Genomic DNA, 17,803 nt, shown 5'->3' with positions numbered 1-17,803 from the left:
GCAAAACCTTCAGCTGTCAGGGCTCACACAGCCAGGGCAGGATGAGGAAATGTCATCAAACAGACAGCCCCATCTCTGAGGGTTTCCCAGGGTGAGGAGTGCTCTCAGTTTCGGCACCTGCCTCTGTAACTCCCCTTGGAATCTGTCTAGGCTGTAGTTTACTTCCTGGAGCACTCTGTTGAGAATGAGAGGGGAGGCTATGCGGAAGTTGGTGGGATTGAAAAAGAAAGCTCAGAATCCCTTTCCTGTCTCCAGGTAAACCTACGCATACATGAAAGGTGAAACAAGTGCATTATAAATGAGAAAACACCAGAGAATAAACACACAGTAAGGAAGAAGCCTGTGTTGGCCAACAGATCTCCCCCAGTTCTGACCTTTGTTTTCCCTGTTCCTCATTTATCTTTCTTTATTAATCAGATAAGGCAGGTAAGAGTGAATGCAAATATATGTCTCTGCTCAGCAGCATAGCTGTCAGGTTTCAGTGAGCTGGCCACAGCTGGCTGGGACTATGCTTCAATCCCTCTAGTTACACCCATGCTGATAAACCAAACGGCCAGGACACCAGGTCAAACACTGGCTGGTGGCCATTGATGCTGATAAGCTGTCAACAGTAGCCCAGGCAATGCCTGGTCATGGTTCAAGGGATAGCAAGGGCCAGGGAGCACTACCAACTAGCAGAATAGATTAAGGGAAACTGCCTTTGAGGGAGGAAAGATCATTGGTGGTATGGATGAGGGCTATGCATTCTTGCTGGCTTCAGGACCAAAGAACAGACGTGGATTAAGTGCTTACTAGTTTAAACATAGCCTATGTGACCAAGACACCTGTAAACTTGAAGTTATGAGCCATGAGCTCTGCCAAAGATCATTGTCACAACCATATGTTTCAGCAGGGGCTCCTGTGACACTTCTCTGAGAGGTTCCTTATGGTCTTTCATACAAGCAATACCTGTACAGACTGATCCATGGTTAGGACAACGCTTGACCTTGAGTTTTGCAGACTGTCTCATGTTCTTGCTCTCTGAAACCACCAGCCATGATGGGAAATTTCTAATGGGAAATTTTATGGGGCAAAAGCACATTTCCATAAGATCTGCTTGGATGGTTGAGCTCTCTTCAACGCACAGGGGATCTCTTCCGAAGTCACACATCCACTTACAAGAGAGCTCCCCCTCCCTGCCTTACAGAAAAAATAACCTCTCCCCAAAATTCAGCTTCACATTAAGTATGCCTAACATCACTCAGGGAGAGCTTGCTTGCCAGAAACCAGAAGAGAAGTGTATAAACCAAGTTGTTCTTTTGCCACTGTCCTAGTTCTTTTGGATTTTTGTCTGTGGGCCTTTATAATTTTTATTATTATTTATTATTATTATTATGAATCTCTGCTGTTTCAAGCTAGAAAGGATTTTATATCTTTACTCAGCTGAGATTTTTACATGTTCCAGATGTATCAAATGTGTGCGCGTATGTACAGACATATGAGTGTGTGCGTATATACATAAATCCTTTTATTTAATCAACCACGTCTGTGCACACAGTTTTATACCCACATGTTAAAAATTCTGTATTTGGTTTGGAAACTGAGCTTGCAGGCTCAGACCACTGTTATTAAGCACAGCCACAGCACCAGATCAGAGAGGGGACTGTTCTCTGAAAAAAAAAAGCCAAAGCAGTTGTGTTTGCTGAAGACATGAAATCACCCCCAAACCCTCTCTGTTTTGCAAATCAAGCAAATATAACTGTTGCTTGCCTTTGTATGAAAACCACTAGCCATTGCATTTTGTGTCTGCAGGTGAATACTCGGTCACAGCCACTTCTCGCCCAGATCGGATCGGAGCAGAGAGATGCTGCTGCCCAGCAAAATAACAGAGGTGCCAAGACTACATGCTTCCTTAATTTAACTCCTTATTGTCCCAAAAGATCTGAGCATAATTTTCTGTCTGCAGACTCAGGTAATTGCTGGACGTAATTCAAATCAAACCCAGATCAAAAGTATTAATGGAGCCTCATAAAATTCTAGTTACCTGCCAGCCCACTGTGACTCATTTATATTTTTTTTGGCGATGGGAGTAAATTAGCAGTAATCTTTTCTTTATTGTCTTGGAAAATAGCACTTGAGGTTTTAAGCTAGGCTCTGTACATTCATTCACTAATTTTGCAAAGCTGGTTTAGTAGCAATCATCTATCCCTCAAAACAGCTTAGCCCAACAGCCAGGAGTGATGAATCAGAGAAGCACAGTGGATTTTCTGTAATGAATCATACCATATAACAAATATACTGAGGAACAGTCTCCTCAGTCTATCTCCAGATCCATGTGTCTTGACTAACTTATTTCTTGCTTGATTCTCAGGACTGGAGTTGGCTGCACTTTCATCCACCTCTGTGTGGAGGCCTTACTCTAATGCTTGTCTCCATTATGACCTGCTGGACGGAGCTCCACAGCTAACAGTTATAGTGCTTAAAACTGTCCCTGACACCCTGAACCACAGAGGTAATCCTGGATATTGCATCTTTTCTCTCTGTACCCTCCTCCAAGTTACGCCCCTTTGGAGTGATTCAAAAGTGCAAAAGAAAGAGGATGAAGGTGGAGGTGGGTAGGTCTGGTTAAAATTAGGCACCTGCTGCCACTCAGGTGGGTGCTTTCTGATTTCAGAGACACTGAAGAGAGCAAAGGTAGAGGTTGTGCCTGAATGATGAGACAGGTATAGTCCCAGTCATCCATCCTGGCATCTACACACCCTGCAGGTAAGCTGGCACCCACTAAAAAAGCACCTCTTTTTAATCTCCTGTATGCTGGGAGGTGGGACAGGAGATCCAAGGCAGCAAGCAATGGGATGCAGAGTCTCTGCACCCGCAGGCTAGGCAAAACTTTGCCAATACACCTTAAGCATCTCCTCGGCCGTTTCTTCATCTCTTGCTGGCAGCTTCAGCAGAGAAACCAAGGAGCAAATGGACTCTGGAGAGCTTCTCCTCTCACCTCCCAGCCAGACCTGAGGCCAGGCAGAGGAAGTTCTCTGCACTGCAACTTTCCTGGAGAAAAAAGGAGAATTCACTCTCCTGGGCTGTCAGTCTTGCACCTTTTAACTGGCACTGAACTCACTTTAATAAGGAAGGGAGTAAAGCGATTTCTCATTTCACTGATAACCTGAACTCTGACTGAAAATGAACCCCCCAAATGGAAAAACCAGACACTAAAGCTTCAAGCCCAATGTGCAAAGATTCAATCTGGCTAAATCGGCAAATTCCCTCATGGTAATTAAAGGCACTAATTGATTTGTGAAAACATCTTCTGGATGGGAGCTGAACTGGGGGGATTTACAAGCCCTGCTCCTAATCCCTAGATACTCCAATCAGTCCAATTTGACAAGGGAGCAGAGAGCTGCTGTGGATGAATGAGGGGGGACTAAGATTTCTTATTTTGTATCTTTTCAAGGAAATATCAGTGCATTTAATGACCAATTTCTCTCTTCCTGAGGCCATTTCTGCAGGCTTCTGAGAGCATTGGGGCATCGCTTTGATGCTTTCCACAACCAGGGCAAATGCTTCTCTCAGACACCTTCACATGAACCCTCTGAATACACCAAAGCAGCATCAATGGGGTGAATAGAAAAAAGGGAAGCCTAACGAGGAGGAAAGCAGTTTGATAGGCAGGGACCAGGGGTCCCTTTGTGTTTCATCTTGGGAGACAGCCCTGGGGCTTTCAGGTATGACAACCAAACAAGCAATGCTTAGTCCTAAGCCAGCAAGTACATGAAGGCTGTGGGAAAGGTAGGAATTGCTGCTTTCAAACCCAAGGGAGATTCACTTCTCTAAGCATGGTTATCACTTCTCTAAGAACAGTTATGACAATTATGCCTGGATTTAAGAGATCAGTGACTGGTCCTGCTGCCATGCAAAGCTATGGACCTAGCCCAATGGGGCCCAAAACACAGTCATGACCAGAAATGGTAGGAACAGCAGCTTTTAGGGATACAACTGTGTAGTTTAACCAGCCCCAGTGGTCTGTAATATTACTCAGACAGGTAGCATCCTGGTGCTGGTGATAAACCCCAGGCTGCAGTAACAAGGGAAAAAGCTTCAACACTGGGTTGGATACCTGCTGCACCTGCCTTTGTAATAAAGCATTAAGTCTCCAAGGCAAGCTTCTGGTGAGCACTGGCAGTTGGATTTTGCTGCATTAAACCAGGAAGCTTTGCTCTGCTAGCGAAGACAGGGTGCAGGATCATTTAGACTTGGACCACGCAGAGTTTGTTTGGAGAAAGGACCCTGCTCCTGTCCATCCCTCACTATACTGTGGAAATTTTGTCCCAGGGGTACACATGAGCACAGACACACATTGAGCATCCAAAGTGTTACAATGAATGCACAACACATTGCTGGCCTGTTAGGTCTTCTGAGGAGGCAAGTTCACCAGCCCTCGGGTTCTTGGACTCTGGGAAGCAGCTCTGCACAAATCTATTTCTTAGTGAACACAATGCTTGGAAAGTGCTTTTCTGTATCAAGGAACAACACGAACACACCAGTGCTGCATCAGAAAATAAGGGGAGGTGGTAGGAGGTATTCATGCGCTGCCTACCTGAAGATGCTCCATTCAGGCTCAATCCTCAGGATAGTTGGATCCTCCACATATTCGTACTGCAACTCCTGATGAATCTTGGCCTTGTCCACTCTCACAGACACCTTGACCTTCTCAAAGCCTTCATCTGAGGCAGTGGTGTTACAGACAATGTGCTTGGTGGACCTCCTGTGAGCAGAAGCAAATAAATATAAACCAAGCGCTACCAGCAGCAAACCAATGGTGCCAGAAAGAGCCCAACTACTTACTCTTATGTCCTGTGACCTTAACCTATGCACTGTGAAGTGGTGAAACACACTGCTACAGGAATACACTGTGAATCGTGTGACACATTTTTCTGAGGCAGTGGGATTGTCTTTTCACTAGTTCAAATAAAACCACAAGAGCCATCATTTCTCAGGTCTCAGAGTGAAAACTGAACCCCAAGGGAAGTGCAAAACAGACCTCTCTCCAGAAGTATTTCTGTGTGATTAAATACTTAATGGATATTTCCTTCCTGCCTGCAGACATGCAGCAGCAGCTCATAAAAAGGGGTGTTTGCACCTCAGCTTTCCAGTCTGGGCTAATAAAGCTTACTTTGCATTAGGACTGTAAGCCTTGTTTAAGTGCAGTTTTCAGCGTGCCTGGGACCTTTGCATGGAAGGTGCTAATATAGTGGGAAGTATTTTATGATTATACTCAAAGAGGATTCTGCATAAACTTTTCCTTTTGGGCAGGGCTCAAAACCACCTCCAGGTCTGAATTTTGCAGTGGCCCTTACCTTCCATAAAGAGCCAAAAATCGAGGCTCCAAACACCCTCAGTCTCTCCAGTCCTGTGATTTGTGATGTAGCCTCATCTTATGCCCCTCGAAAGGATAAAGCAGGGTGCATCCTTCCCTTGCAGCATGGCACTCACCTTAACTGACTGCACCCTCCAGGTGCTCTCCAAATTCCCCTGAAAGACCGTGCTTAATCCTTCCTAAAACTCCCCAGTCTCTTCAGTAAGCATCACCAAGGAGGGGTGGTTCCCACTTGGCCTTTTAAATTACAAGCTGTGACTTCACCCTCCTGAATTATAGATGCTGAATCACAGCACAGTCATGACAGGCAGCTAAACAGGATCCCCACAGCCAGGAGAGGGAAGGGCATTGCCCCAAGACAGTGGTCCTACGTCTCCTGTGAATGAGCCCTTCTTCTGCCAAGGACATGCTGGGAAAAATGTGCCAACTTCATCTTCAGCCTCCACCGATATTGGCAGCAAAATATGTTGTGCTGGGTAGTTTTGAGCTGCGGGAGCCCCTGGGAACGGGATTCAGGCTCATTCTCACAGGGATCAGGGAACATTCAGCAGGTAACACTGACATTAAGCCTCTCTGAACTGCAATTGAACAGGAGCCAACCCAGAGCTGAAATGTTGCAAATCATCCATTTCTTAGCGATACAGGACTATTCTGGGATAAAAGGGAGGTGTTTTAATACTTAGAACTGATGTTGTCAGATTTACTTTGTCACCTCCGCTAAAGCAGGGACATGAAAATGAATCTTATAAACGACGTACTTCCAGAGCAAGTAGCAAAGCATGGGACCGTGGAGAATTGTAGTGAAATTTGACAAGTGGCCATGGAAGAAAGCACATCAAATACCAATCAAAATAATGAAATAAATCCTATCCTCCCACCCCAAACCATGCACAGTAAAGTTGCAGACAGTGCAGAATGCAAAACTCCCATTGCTGAATAGATGTGGCCACAAGCAAAAGAGGCATATGAGGGACAGGGTGTCTGGGCTGCAGAAGTCTCTTGACTATAATTGCTCATATCTTTCAGACTCAAGCATGTACAGTAGGAAGGACTTATCTGTACCTGTAGAAGAGGCAGGGTTGTCGCCCAAAGGTCACGATGACATTGCTGCCCGCATTAAGGTTGTTGCCCGTAATTGTCACCTGGGTGCCACCTGACACTGGTCCCCGCTTCGGCTTGAGATCAGAGAGTGTCAGAGTCTGTGAAGGCAAAGAGTCATGTTGAAAACACAGCAGAGGAGCATAAGTACCTTCCCTCACTCGTTTTATTGATGGAGGGAGGTAGGCACCCCCAGGGGCTAATCACGTGTTAGCTGGACTTCAGAAGATGACCATCTCTTCCAACCAGTAGAGGAGCCAAGAGTGGCTCCAGCCCTATCATAGACAACCTGCTTGAATGCCACGTTTGGTGGGATGAGTTCAGACCTAACCCCAGTCTGTTCTCCTCACCCTTGCAAAATCCGGCCTGCCCTTGTACCCCCTCAGAAGTATGCTGTGCTTGCAAAGTCAATTGCACACATGGAGCAGCTGGAGCCACAATCTCCCATCTCCATTGCTTGTTTGACACAGCTCAGGTGTCTGTTTGCCATCATGCAACACCACCTCTGCAAGATAAAGCAGGTCTTGTACTGTCTGATTGGATCTTAATGAGGACTCTCCACCTCCAGACTGTGGAGCTCACAACTGATGAAAACGTTCAGGTCTTTAAAAGATTATTCTAAACCCTATTGATCTGACAAGGTAACAGAACCTGCTGGATAGCTCCAGAGAGATGCCTAAAAACTCCCCCTGTGCTCACGGACTTTTTCCCTGGGAAGAAGGAGAGCTGTGGTTCAGCAGAGCATCCGAGCTCATGTCTTGCCTCTCCCACATGTCCACAGCAAGACCCCAAATCTTTTTCTTTTCTTATCGGACTTGGATGCTGAGACAGCCTGGTACTGCATGGGTGTACTGCACCAATAGAGCACATCAGTGCTTATGTTGAGATGTATTCTGAAATACTACAGCCGCAAAAGAACTGTCCAGATGAACACCTTTTTCCTTTTTCTGCTGATTTTCTGAGCCTCTTTTCCACACATAACATGGTGCTGTGTTAATATATCGAAATGGGGCACAATTCCTTTAGGGGTCCCAAATCTCAAACTTCTTTTTCTTACTCTCCTGCTCTCCCTTCTTCCCAAAATCAAGATAAATACTTGCACTCTGAAGGCAGAGATCACCCTGTAACAACAATGCAGAGAGGAGACATCCATTTTCGGGGAGAAATTTGGAGTTACAGTTTATTCTTTCATTTGCATTTTAATAGAAAAACTTTCCACTCAGTCCCAAGTGAAAAGCTACTATATGCATTTAAATGAAGATTATTTTTTCCCCCTCTCTTTAAGAATGATGACACAAGTGCTTGAAGCTCTCCTCAGCTCCTCTGAATGAGCAGGTACATCACGCAGTCACCTTATTGAGCTTTGGAGACCATTAATCCATGTTTATAAAACCACCTGATATACACCACAGCTTCCTCTTTCACGCACACAGAGCCCTCTCTGTCCCTGTCCCCCTCTGGCTATTCATTTTGAAAAACAGTGGCAAGGTTTCCACTTTGCTTTTGTTCAAAATGCAGCTACCGCTTGGAGAAAGGGCTGAACATGAAAATCAGACATACAGCTCTGTAGAAAAATCTGTTGTCAGAGCTGGACACTTCTTATGTTTAAACTTGACTGGTTTTGACATGATGGCTTGGAAACTGTTTTTATACTTTTCTTGGAATATTCTCTAACAGCTGTTATTGGGATAAAAGATGCAGGAAGAGTATGTAGATGCAAAAGATGCACTTCAGTATGTGGTGCTTGTCTATTTTTAGGGTACCACCTTAAGCTCTGATGGCAACTCCTCTTTAATCCCTTATTGATGGCCACTCCCACCAGTGCAAACTACTGCTGACCATGATGGCTGCTGCTGGGAGGTGACCTCCTGCCTGGGAGAAAATGGTTTGAAAATGGCCAACTTGGTGCACATAGCCTACACAACAGCATTGCAATAGTATCTGCTTTACGAACCATAGAGGAACATTTGAGTTAAAGACCTAAAGCCCTTGTTGCACTCCTGGTTGGGTTTCCTGCCCTCTCCTCAGAGGTAGATAAGCTAGCCATGCCCTTTTGAGGATTTTCGCAGACAAGAACTACATTAGCAACGCTCCTTGGCAAAGCGTTGCTGTCTTGTGCCGATCTTATAAAAGGGTTTGTGGCTAAGCTTTCAAAGTTGTGATAAACCATTAATTATTCACAGTGGCCTTCATAAATATTGCACAGCATGTTTGCAATAAAACTCAGCCTTCAGACTATTTACCATTTCCTTGCTGGTGAAAGGTGATGGAAAATGCAAGGGGTTCTAGTGGATCTGTAACAGGCTGAAGGGGACAGTGACGATGAGGGAAAGAGGACAGGAAATCTTCTGTACCTTTCTAGGAGCTTGCCTACTTTCCTCTGCTCTCCAGCCCTTTACTTTCCTCCAGTACCTCCTCCACACAGGCTGTCCACAGAGAAGCTACCATCAAAGCTACTGTGTCTAAAATGATCTCATGGTGCATGTCAAGACCTTGGTTCCCACTTCATTCCTTCTGTGGACAAGGGCAGAGCAAGATGCTACTCACACACAGCTTGTGCACCCGGATTTCCTTTCTATAGGTTCAACAGTAGCAGCAGGAGGGGAAAGAGGGAAGCGAGACCTGTTGCAAATGCTCTCCTGGGAGAAGGATTTTAGGAGCAGACCCAGAAGAGATGCAATTAGAGTAGCCCACATCACCTGCACTGAGCCATAATATTCTCATCCAAAGCCAGAATAAAGGCAAACTTGCTTCAGCATCTGAATTGAAAAGTGAAGGGAAATTTTTTTTTGGATTGAAAGACCATGACAATAATCATAGCAACAAAATGAATAACATAAAAAAAAAAAAGAAATTATTTTCATTTAGATCATCATAAATTTAACTTCAGCCTGCAACCAAATGCTTTGTTTCCCTTTTCACTTATTGTACTTTCTAATGCAATTTGCATTTTTGATCACAGATGAGTTTAAAACAAGCTAAGATCATTTTGAATTTAAAAGTTCTGGTTAGAAATATGGACAAGAACTGTTCTAGCATGTCTAAACTAAGCTACCTCTTTTTTAAAACACTGAAATTAAATACTCTGTTGAGTTCAAAATACCTCTTCCAATTCTTGCAGGAGAGGGGAAAGCTGAACCTATCGGCCAAATTTAACCTTGTTTTGCTTCAAACCTTTTGAAAAGCAATTTTCCAGAGGATTTACTATGTATCAGAAAGCGACATTTATCTCCCATGCGATGCCCTTCCTTAGTTTTCAAATATCTTCTTTCCCTTAAAGCTGCCACCCCTTGTTGCAGGATGCCAAGGCGTGTTGAGATCCCTGCAATAACATCTCTACCTTCCTTGCAGAAGTATCAGAGGAAGCCAAGCCGTGCCAACAAACACAGCTCCCACTATGAAAGCAATGGACACGGGAGAGGGCATATGATGGGCAGGCTGGAGAGCGTCTATATTTTTTCTGTCTAGCACAAAGGTATCAAGGTATTCAGCAGAGAAAACCCTGTTGACTTCGTGCTCATGCACGGCTGGGATAGCTGGCAGCCGGAAAGCCAGCAAGCGGAGGGAAAAGCTGTCACAGATGGACACGGATGATCGAAATCAGACAGTAATTCCAAGAGTAGCAACGGTGACATGCTGAAGTGTAATGTCCTGGAAAGAGCCCTTCTGTCTGCCTAGTGGGGGCTATCTCTCAAGGTATTTCTCTGCCCCCACTACCATAGCATCTGGGTGATATCAGAAAATACAGAGAATAGAGAAATTTCTGTAGCTCAAGGGGGAAATCTAAGATATTTGCATTCATTACCAGTTTGCTTTACCATAAAAAAATGCTTGGGCATGTGAATAATTTCAGAAAAGACCCATTCCCTTGCAGGAGTTGAGAGCTTTTGATGGGAACAGAGACCCTCTCATCTCAGACGTGCACAGATCTGCACAGATCAAGGCCAGGCAATGCTTGCATGTCCCCAGCACAGGGCCTTAGAGGAATAAGCAGGTCTCTTGGACAAGGAGCATCATCAGAAAGGAGCAAAAAACCAAGTCGAGTGTACAACGTGTTTGGCTCTGCTCCTCTCTTCCATGAGGCTTTCACCATTGAAAAACAACAGTCTCAGGCTGAACTTGCACAAGTAGTAGTGCAGAATCAGGCCCAGAGCCCCTCTGACTGCTTTGCAAGCTGATGTCCCAGACAGATCGCATAGGAAGCCAATTTGCCAGCCCCAGCAGTCTCTCTAAAAAGAGGAACGTGGCTGCTTTCTAATTCCCATCACCCCACATTGAGTGGAAGTTGTGCGTGTGATCCCACTGCTCACCATCCCTAGGGACTTTTGACTTCATCTCCATATTCCTTATGGTTAAGTCCTCTCTCCAAACCACCCACCCTTAAAAGCAAACTGAAGTTCAACCTTGCTGGTGTCTATTGTTTCACCATGGAGCATCCAAAAATATTGGCCACTTGCAGTGAGCTGCAGTCGTACTCCACAGCTCACCTGCAGCCTGGCTGGTGAACTGGTCCCTCCTGATCTAGTGCTGCTCGGGTGCACTGCTTCTCCTGGACACCCAGAAGACCACTTAATGCAAACATCCCTTGAATGCTACATCTTGCAGAAACACTTGCCACTGCTATGGTGACTGCCTGTGGCCCAGTAAATGGGAAGTTTTGTCCTTGCTTGCAGAATGCCATGGGCTTTGCACTGACCCAATACTACAGGGTTTCAGGATGTCTCTGGGCTTGCCATGGCCTGAGCTTAGTGTCCCTTGGCCAATAGCCTCATGCCCAACCTGCCTGAGATCAGCACATGGGACATGACACATGGCCAAGGGCTGCTGCACCGGGCAGGCACTGCCCAGCAAACACCAGCCCTTTGTGTGCCCGGATTGGGTGCTGGGCAGCTCTGTCACTGGTGCTGGGGACCAGGGAGAATACAGCAGGCAGTGGAGAGGGGGAGGGGTGAAGATAGCCCTGGGAGGACCCAAGAGTGAGGAGGAAGAAACCCCACCATCGACATCACACTCTTCCTGCTGAAGACCTCAGGGTGGTAATGACTAGTGGCAACCCCCATGTTTCTCCTGGGGAACACTGGTGCCTTCAACTGTACGGCCTGGAGGGATGCTGGTAGGGTGAGCATCACACCGGGAAAAGTAAGATACTAGGAAAGTTTTTTTCCTTTTTCTTTTTTTTTCTTTTTGTCTCTTTTTCCTTTCCTCTAGAGCATTTTTAACTATTAATGAGGATTTTCTGTACTAATTTGGACCATGGATGTATGTAACTGTAACTGGACTAATAATTTGGACTATTATTAGGTTGTTAAAACATTAATTAGTGAAGCTATTTTTGCTCATAACAAGATTTTGAAAGGAAATGGAAGGAACAACTTCGTGCACTCAGAACGGCAGTGAAGAGCTCAGAGACTGAATATGGTCAAGGACAATGCAGCAAAGAGGACCAAGGCCCAAGGACCTTCAGGGCCAAGGAGAACTTGCAGGAGCTTACCATAAAGTAGTAGAGCTGTGAAGACCTTGCCATGAACTCTGGTTTGCACTCAGCCACGCAGATTTCCACGAATCCAGCATGCTGGCTAGGCTTGGCCTCCCCCATCTCACATACTATCCTGTGGAGAAAATATGAACCAGAAGGAATGTTTGAGGGATGGTTTGGTGGTCTGGGTAAGATGGAATAGGAGCAAATAGCCCACACTGCTGGGGAATGGACTGTAAACTTAACCGATCATCTTCTTTCCAATCCAGGATCCAAATGGTGGACTAAATTATTCTTTAAAGAGTGGTGGCTTTTGGCTGTTGGCACTTGGTGGGACAAAAGCTTAGCTGGTGTAAATCAACATAGCTTCACTTAAATATACAGACAAATGCTGGGCTGAGGTCTGACCCCAGGGGTCCCTCTGTCCTCCAGCCTTGCATGGTGGATAGCTTTACAGCTGTAAGGCTTAATGATCCCTCCTCTATGTGGTAAACTGCTTCTCAGGACTGCTGCCCCCCAAACTGGAATTGAACACCCTTGTGGTGGCTGTTATGTGAAAAACAGAGGATAACTTCAGGGCATATGCCATGAGGATTATCTAAATATGCAATCCAAATACAACAATAAACAGATTATTAGCTCCTGAGCTGTGAGGAATAGTATCTTCCATTCCTCACTTCCAAAGCTGGGTGGAATGGACTCCTTAGAAGACCCTACAAGTAGCAATGACTGTTACTAAGTGTTCTGTGGCCCACTGTCTGCCACACACCCAACTTACTGCTCTGCTGGGATGTACCCTTCCACCAGTGGTTTGCACTCCACTCCAGCCACTTTGACATGAGATGCGATGTCTCTGAACTGCAGCCCCAGATTCTCCCCACGGATGGTAACTTTGGTCCCTCCTTCGCGAGGGCCTGTCACTGGATTGATCTGGAGAAACAAGCCAAGAAAAAAAGGGGAATAATCAAACCTCCTATGTAAAGACATCAACATCCTCTCAGGTGAAAGAAGAGGCAATATCAGGTCTCTGTGACTATTAGAGACACTCATAATTATGAATGCTGAACAACTGAGGGAACAGGCCTACTCCAGATACATCAGTCGGTCCAGGTCCCCTGAAAACATATATCACCCCAACCTCAGAGTATACAAAATTCTGCCCCAGGTCTCATTTACTCTCTTTTAACTACTTGCAAAACCTCCAGAGATGAGTAGATGTTTTCTAGGCAGGAGCAGGGTTTTCTGGTGGTGCAGCTAAGCTGTGCACTTTATAGACATGAGCCATGGAAAGGCAGGAGAGGGGCATGGTGGAAAGAAACGGGAGAAAGAACAAGAAAAGGACAAAAATGGCTTCAGCCAGTCACTTAAATCCTAAATTCCCAGCCCAAAGCATGTGGAGTTTTTGATCTGTTCTGGAGATAGGTATTGGTCATGCGTCACAAACTCAGATGAAAATGTCCACCTGAAAAAAAAAAAACAGCTGAGACACAACAGAAACAGCGTGTCAGATTAGGTACGGAGCAGGTGGATGGTGAATGAGACAGCAGCAGCAGTTACTGTGTGCCAACATGTATTTCTGAAAGAGTTCCAGTTGCCCTCAAGGGAGATCTGGGGCCAGGGAAAGGGCAGGCATGGGAGCACAGACAGCTTATTTGTGGAGTGGGAGGCCCCTGAGCCCCAGCATGAGATGAGTGGCTGTCCCAGCCATCCTGGTGGCTGGTGGCATCATGTTTGCATCCCAGTCTGGACCTTCACTGGACCCTAGCAGGGCTAGGATCACTGTGTCTTGCTCAGCAGCGGCTGTGTTGGGCAGCAGAGCCAAAGCACCACCCAAACTCCACAGCTCACCTCTCCCTCCCATTGCAGAGTCTCACTCTACACCCAGACCTGTCTAGCTCTGTGCAATATTTCTGGCCCATGCAAAGGGTGTGTACATAGGAAAGCATTTTGCATCACATCCATCACCCTTGTTCAGAGCCAGGTGGAAATTAGCATTGGAGTTGTCTCCTCAACATTGAAACAACACAGAAATCATGGGGCTGGCCCTTAATTATCTCCGTTCTGCCGTTCCAATTATTCACCATGCCCAAATGCTTTGCCATACTACTGGCTAGTTGAAAGGGGCTTCAACATTGCTTTCAAAGGGTATTCCCTGCTGCCCATTCAGTACGCCATGGCTGCCATCTGCCAGCATTGGCAAGGCTTTCTCTGCAGTGAGGAAGGGGGAATTCCCTGTCTGAGGTCTGTACCCGCCGGCCGATGGCTCTGCCAAGTGGGAATCTGGGTCTGGCAGCTAGACCCTTGCGTAGCAGTCAGACTGGCAGGGAAAGTTGAGGCACTGGCATGAGCAGGGCTGCTCTTGACCGCTTCCCAGCACTGAGTCTGGCACCAGGGTTAGCCTAATTTCCACCCAGAGACCAATATTTAGAAGGTCCATCTTTAATAAAAGGAGAGAGACCCTGACATCTTTAGGGGATATTTTATTTTAGGATATTTAATTTTAGGTACCATGAACCACCTCCTGAATGAGTGTGTCTTTGCTCTGACTATACAGGGAACCAGCAGAGGTTAACAAATTAATAGCACAGGTGATCACAGACAAGTGCTTGGACCTATAGGGTTGTGTAGCATAGACACAACCTCTGCAGCAGAAGATCCCTGCAGCAACCCGGTCTCGGGTCCAAAAAACAGACACATACCACATGAGCCAACAAAATCAGAACCATGGCATGTTTATTCCTACTCCAAAAGTCAACAAGATACTTAAGTCCTAAAAAGAAAACGGCACAACATTCATAAATCTGACAGGTGAAATGATTTTTTGGTTTGGCTAGAGATATGACCTTTGGATAGTCTGTGGTGATGAGGTTGATAGACAAGTAGAAAATAGATAAAAAGAGAAAGAAAGAGAGAGGCATTTGTGATTATTTTCCAGGAAATGAGGAAAGAATATTAAAAAATGAAAATGAAAATAAAATTTCTATTCCAGGAGAAACTAATACTGATCGTCTCAGTTGGAGACTCAACATTGAAAACTTGAAGTATTTTCCAAAAATGTCAATTCCAAAATATTTTTATTCTGAGTCATTAAATATCTATTCAAGCAAAGTTTTCTGTTTGAAATACTTATTTTGATGACATCAGTTAATCCTCTCCTGATAAAACACTATATGAATGATGCTGGAAGGCTAGAATATATCACCTTACCAAATGCAATCTAATACATACTCAAAATGAAAAAAGAAAGATAAACCAAAGTTCCCATATTTTATTTTATTTCCTTATGTATTAGTCACACTTTGTAAGAGAACGGAGTTCTCCAAGGAATATTTTGGTTCTGTTTTGTGGTATTAAACTTGCTATCAAATGAGGTTTACTTCTAGTAAGGTAGGTGTCTAGTAAGCTAGGTCTGTGGTTAATTAGGGCTCACCTATGTTTGAAAGAGCTTGCTAGCATGGGCAGTACATCTCATACTAGGTCAAAAGAGGATTTTTTTTTCTCATATGATAATGGCATTACCCTGAACAAAAGGAGGTGTAGTGGTGAAAAGGAACATCTGGCTAGAAAAGTCCTTTTCGTTAGAACTAGGGGTGAGACCGAGACAAAAGTTTCACTGCAGAAGTCACACAAAACTCAGTGGAAACATTATCATCCTCCTTCCATCTCTGTCCAAAGCATGAGATATTTAAAAATTCTTGCTATGACTCAAAAAGCGTCTACAGGAAACTTCCTGGAGTGAAGCCAGCACAGCACCACTGAACCTCTCCCTGTGCGATTTTTAATTTGTAAAGGCCAGCTTCAAAACCCACTTATTTCCTTAAAACAGGAGGGCTTGGTATTCTCCCAGGAGCACGTGGGAGATTTTTTAACCCCAACTCATCACACTCCCACAGATACATACAAGAAGAAGGTGTTACTGTGCTGTTTCCACAGTGAGCCTGTTTCTATCACAGGTGCAAAAATGTGGAACAAGACCTGTCAGTTTTGGAGAGGAAAATGCAGGCATGGAAACAAAAGCTGCCAGGAAGCCTCAGCTTTCTCTTGAAGACCCAGAGCTGCGACACTGCATCACAGTTTACGCCCTCTGCTCATATCAGCCTAATGCTGCAGCTTGTCACTCTTAAAGGAGGTTTTGTGGCTCAGTGAGTCTGTAAGTCCTTTAATTTCACTGAGTGGCAATATAAATGCAAGAGCTGGTAAATAAGTACAAGTTATAGGAAGCTCTGTGCTGGGTGCGTGTGTGTGCCTGTGCAAGTGTGAGTACACGTGTTGTTTCTCCTCCTTTGCCTGCACAGATACTGCCCTGGCTCCTTGCCAGAATATGCATGCTCTTACCAATCGCTCCAGACCTACAATTAGCTGCAATATATATCCAGTCACTTGAGATTACTTCCATGCTAATGGCTCAGAAAAAGACTTTCCAAGAGCTACTTATGATTGCACCAGACAGTTGGAATATTTCATGAGCAAACATTGCAATGATCTGTTTGAGCTTTGGGAGTTGTTGGAGAAAATGTCAGCAGAATTAGAAGTACGTCCCTTCTGGAGCTGTAGGGTGGAGAGTGAGTGCCTTGCACTTCATAAAGAGACTGTAGATGCAGGGTTGGGGTCAAAGCATAGCAGAGAAATGTGAATGGGCCTTCAGAACATCATACTACCACATCGTCAGGTCCTTGCGTTTTGGACTTCTGCTTCAGTTGGTCATCCATCACTTTCCCGATACCAAATTCTATGAATATATGCAAAATTTCCAAATCTTTCCCAAGGTTTGAGAATCTGAAAAGATTCAAAAAAGGTTTCATCCAGCCCCCTATAATTTTCAAGACCTCAAAGCTGAACTTTCAGAAGTAGCTGCTCATTCTGGCTGTCTCTGTGTTTGGTTTCACAGCTTCAGGTCGTTCAGGTAGGCTCAAAATTAACAGCCCCAGATAAATCCAAGTGCAGTGGAGGCCTACACCTGGAAACATCAGGATGAGCCTGGCACTTCAGCAGTTCAGCTGAGTCAGTACTTTGGGGACTGATGGATGGAAGAAGGACGGATTGAAGCACAGTAAGATGGGCTCCTTTCAACAGCATCTGGGAAAACTGGGTTCTGCCCAGCTTTTGCTTTCACAAAAATTTCACACATGGACATTGGTTTAGGGCTTGTCCATAGCACCTGCAGTTTTTTTGATTCTTAACTGAATACAATTGAAAAAGCCTTTCTTGCTTTCTAGGAAAATAATCCACCTAATGTTTCATATTAAACCACAACTGTGGAAGCTGGATTTTCCTCCTTTGCATTTCCATTTCTCTTCCCTGTCTCACTTTCCTCCTTACTTTTCTCATTTGCAGAATAAGGCCCTAGCCACCCTGAAAGAGTCCTCATGTTAACAAAGGCAAGGTGACTGAGAAACGCTTAAAGCATCGGGCAGTTTGTAAGAATGTAGCCCTTACAATCAAGGCTCAGATCTGTCCTGCTGCCTGCCCTGTGACCCTGAAAATGGTCGCCATCATTATGGCAAAGGCATCCTAAGACAGCAGACAAAAATCACTTTAGACTGCAGGCCTGATATCCCTCCCTTGCCTTCCTTCCCTTTCTCTGCTCCCTCTCACTATGGTTTTCCTACTCTCTTATCTCCCTTTTGTACCACTGCCCCAGCTCTTCCTTTGGCCCAGTCAACACATTCAATAGGAAACCTTCTAAAGAACACCATTATGCTTCAAATCCTTTCGCTCATCCTTGCCCTCATTCTCTCTTTATCACTTAATAAGAGAGTTCCAAGCTTCATTTAGTCCAGGCTTGATCCTGCCTCTTCCTTGAGCCTTCAAAGGGGGAAAGCTGACAACTGTACAGGGCTTTGTTTGCTCTGTGAGGACTTCTTTCACCGTGC

The 17,803-nt window shown here is 45.1% G+C and overlaps 1 protein-coding gene across 1 annotated transcript in view; it reads right to left on the bottom strand.

The window, feature by feature from the left end:
* The window catches only part of PLXNA4 (plexin A4), a 459,725-nt gene that overhangs the window by 63,872 nt on the left and 378,050 nt on the right, over positions 1–17,803 (bottom strand). The window contains exons 13-16 of the mRNA XM_087766199.1: positions 12,709–12,860; positions 11,946–12,063; positions 6,419–6,555; positions 4,577–4,744 (exon numbers count right to left, since the gene is read on the bottom strand). Of these exons, the coding sequence (XP_087622325.1) occupies positions 4,577–4,744; positions 6,419–6,555; positions 11,946–12,063; positions 12,709–12,860 (575 nt within the window). The remainder of the gene's footprint in view (positions 1–4,576; positions 4,745–6,418; positions 6,556–11,945; positions 12,064–12,708; positions 12,861–17,803) is intronic.

Source organism: Nipponia nippon, unplaced genomic scaffold (assembly GCF_047370975.1).
Source record: "Nipponia nippon isolate SJK-2023a ecotype South Korea unplaced genomic scaffold, ASM4737097v1 scaffold_3, whole genome shotgun sequence".
In the NCBI taxonomy this organism is placed as follows: domain Eukaryota; kingdom Metazoa; phylum Chordata; class Aves; order Pelecaniformes; family Threskiornithidae; genus Nipponia; species Nipponia nippon.
Note: the sequence above shows the minus strand (reverse complement) of the source record. Positions and strands in the feature narration are given on the sequence as shown.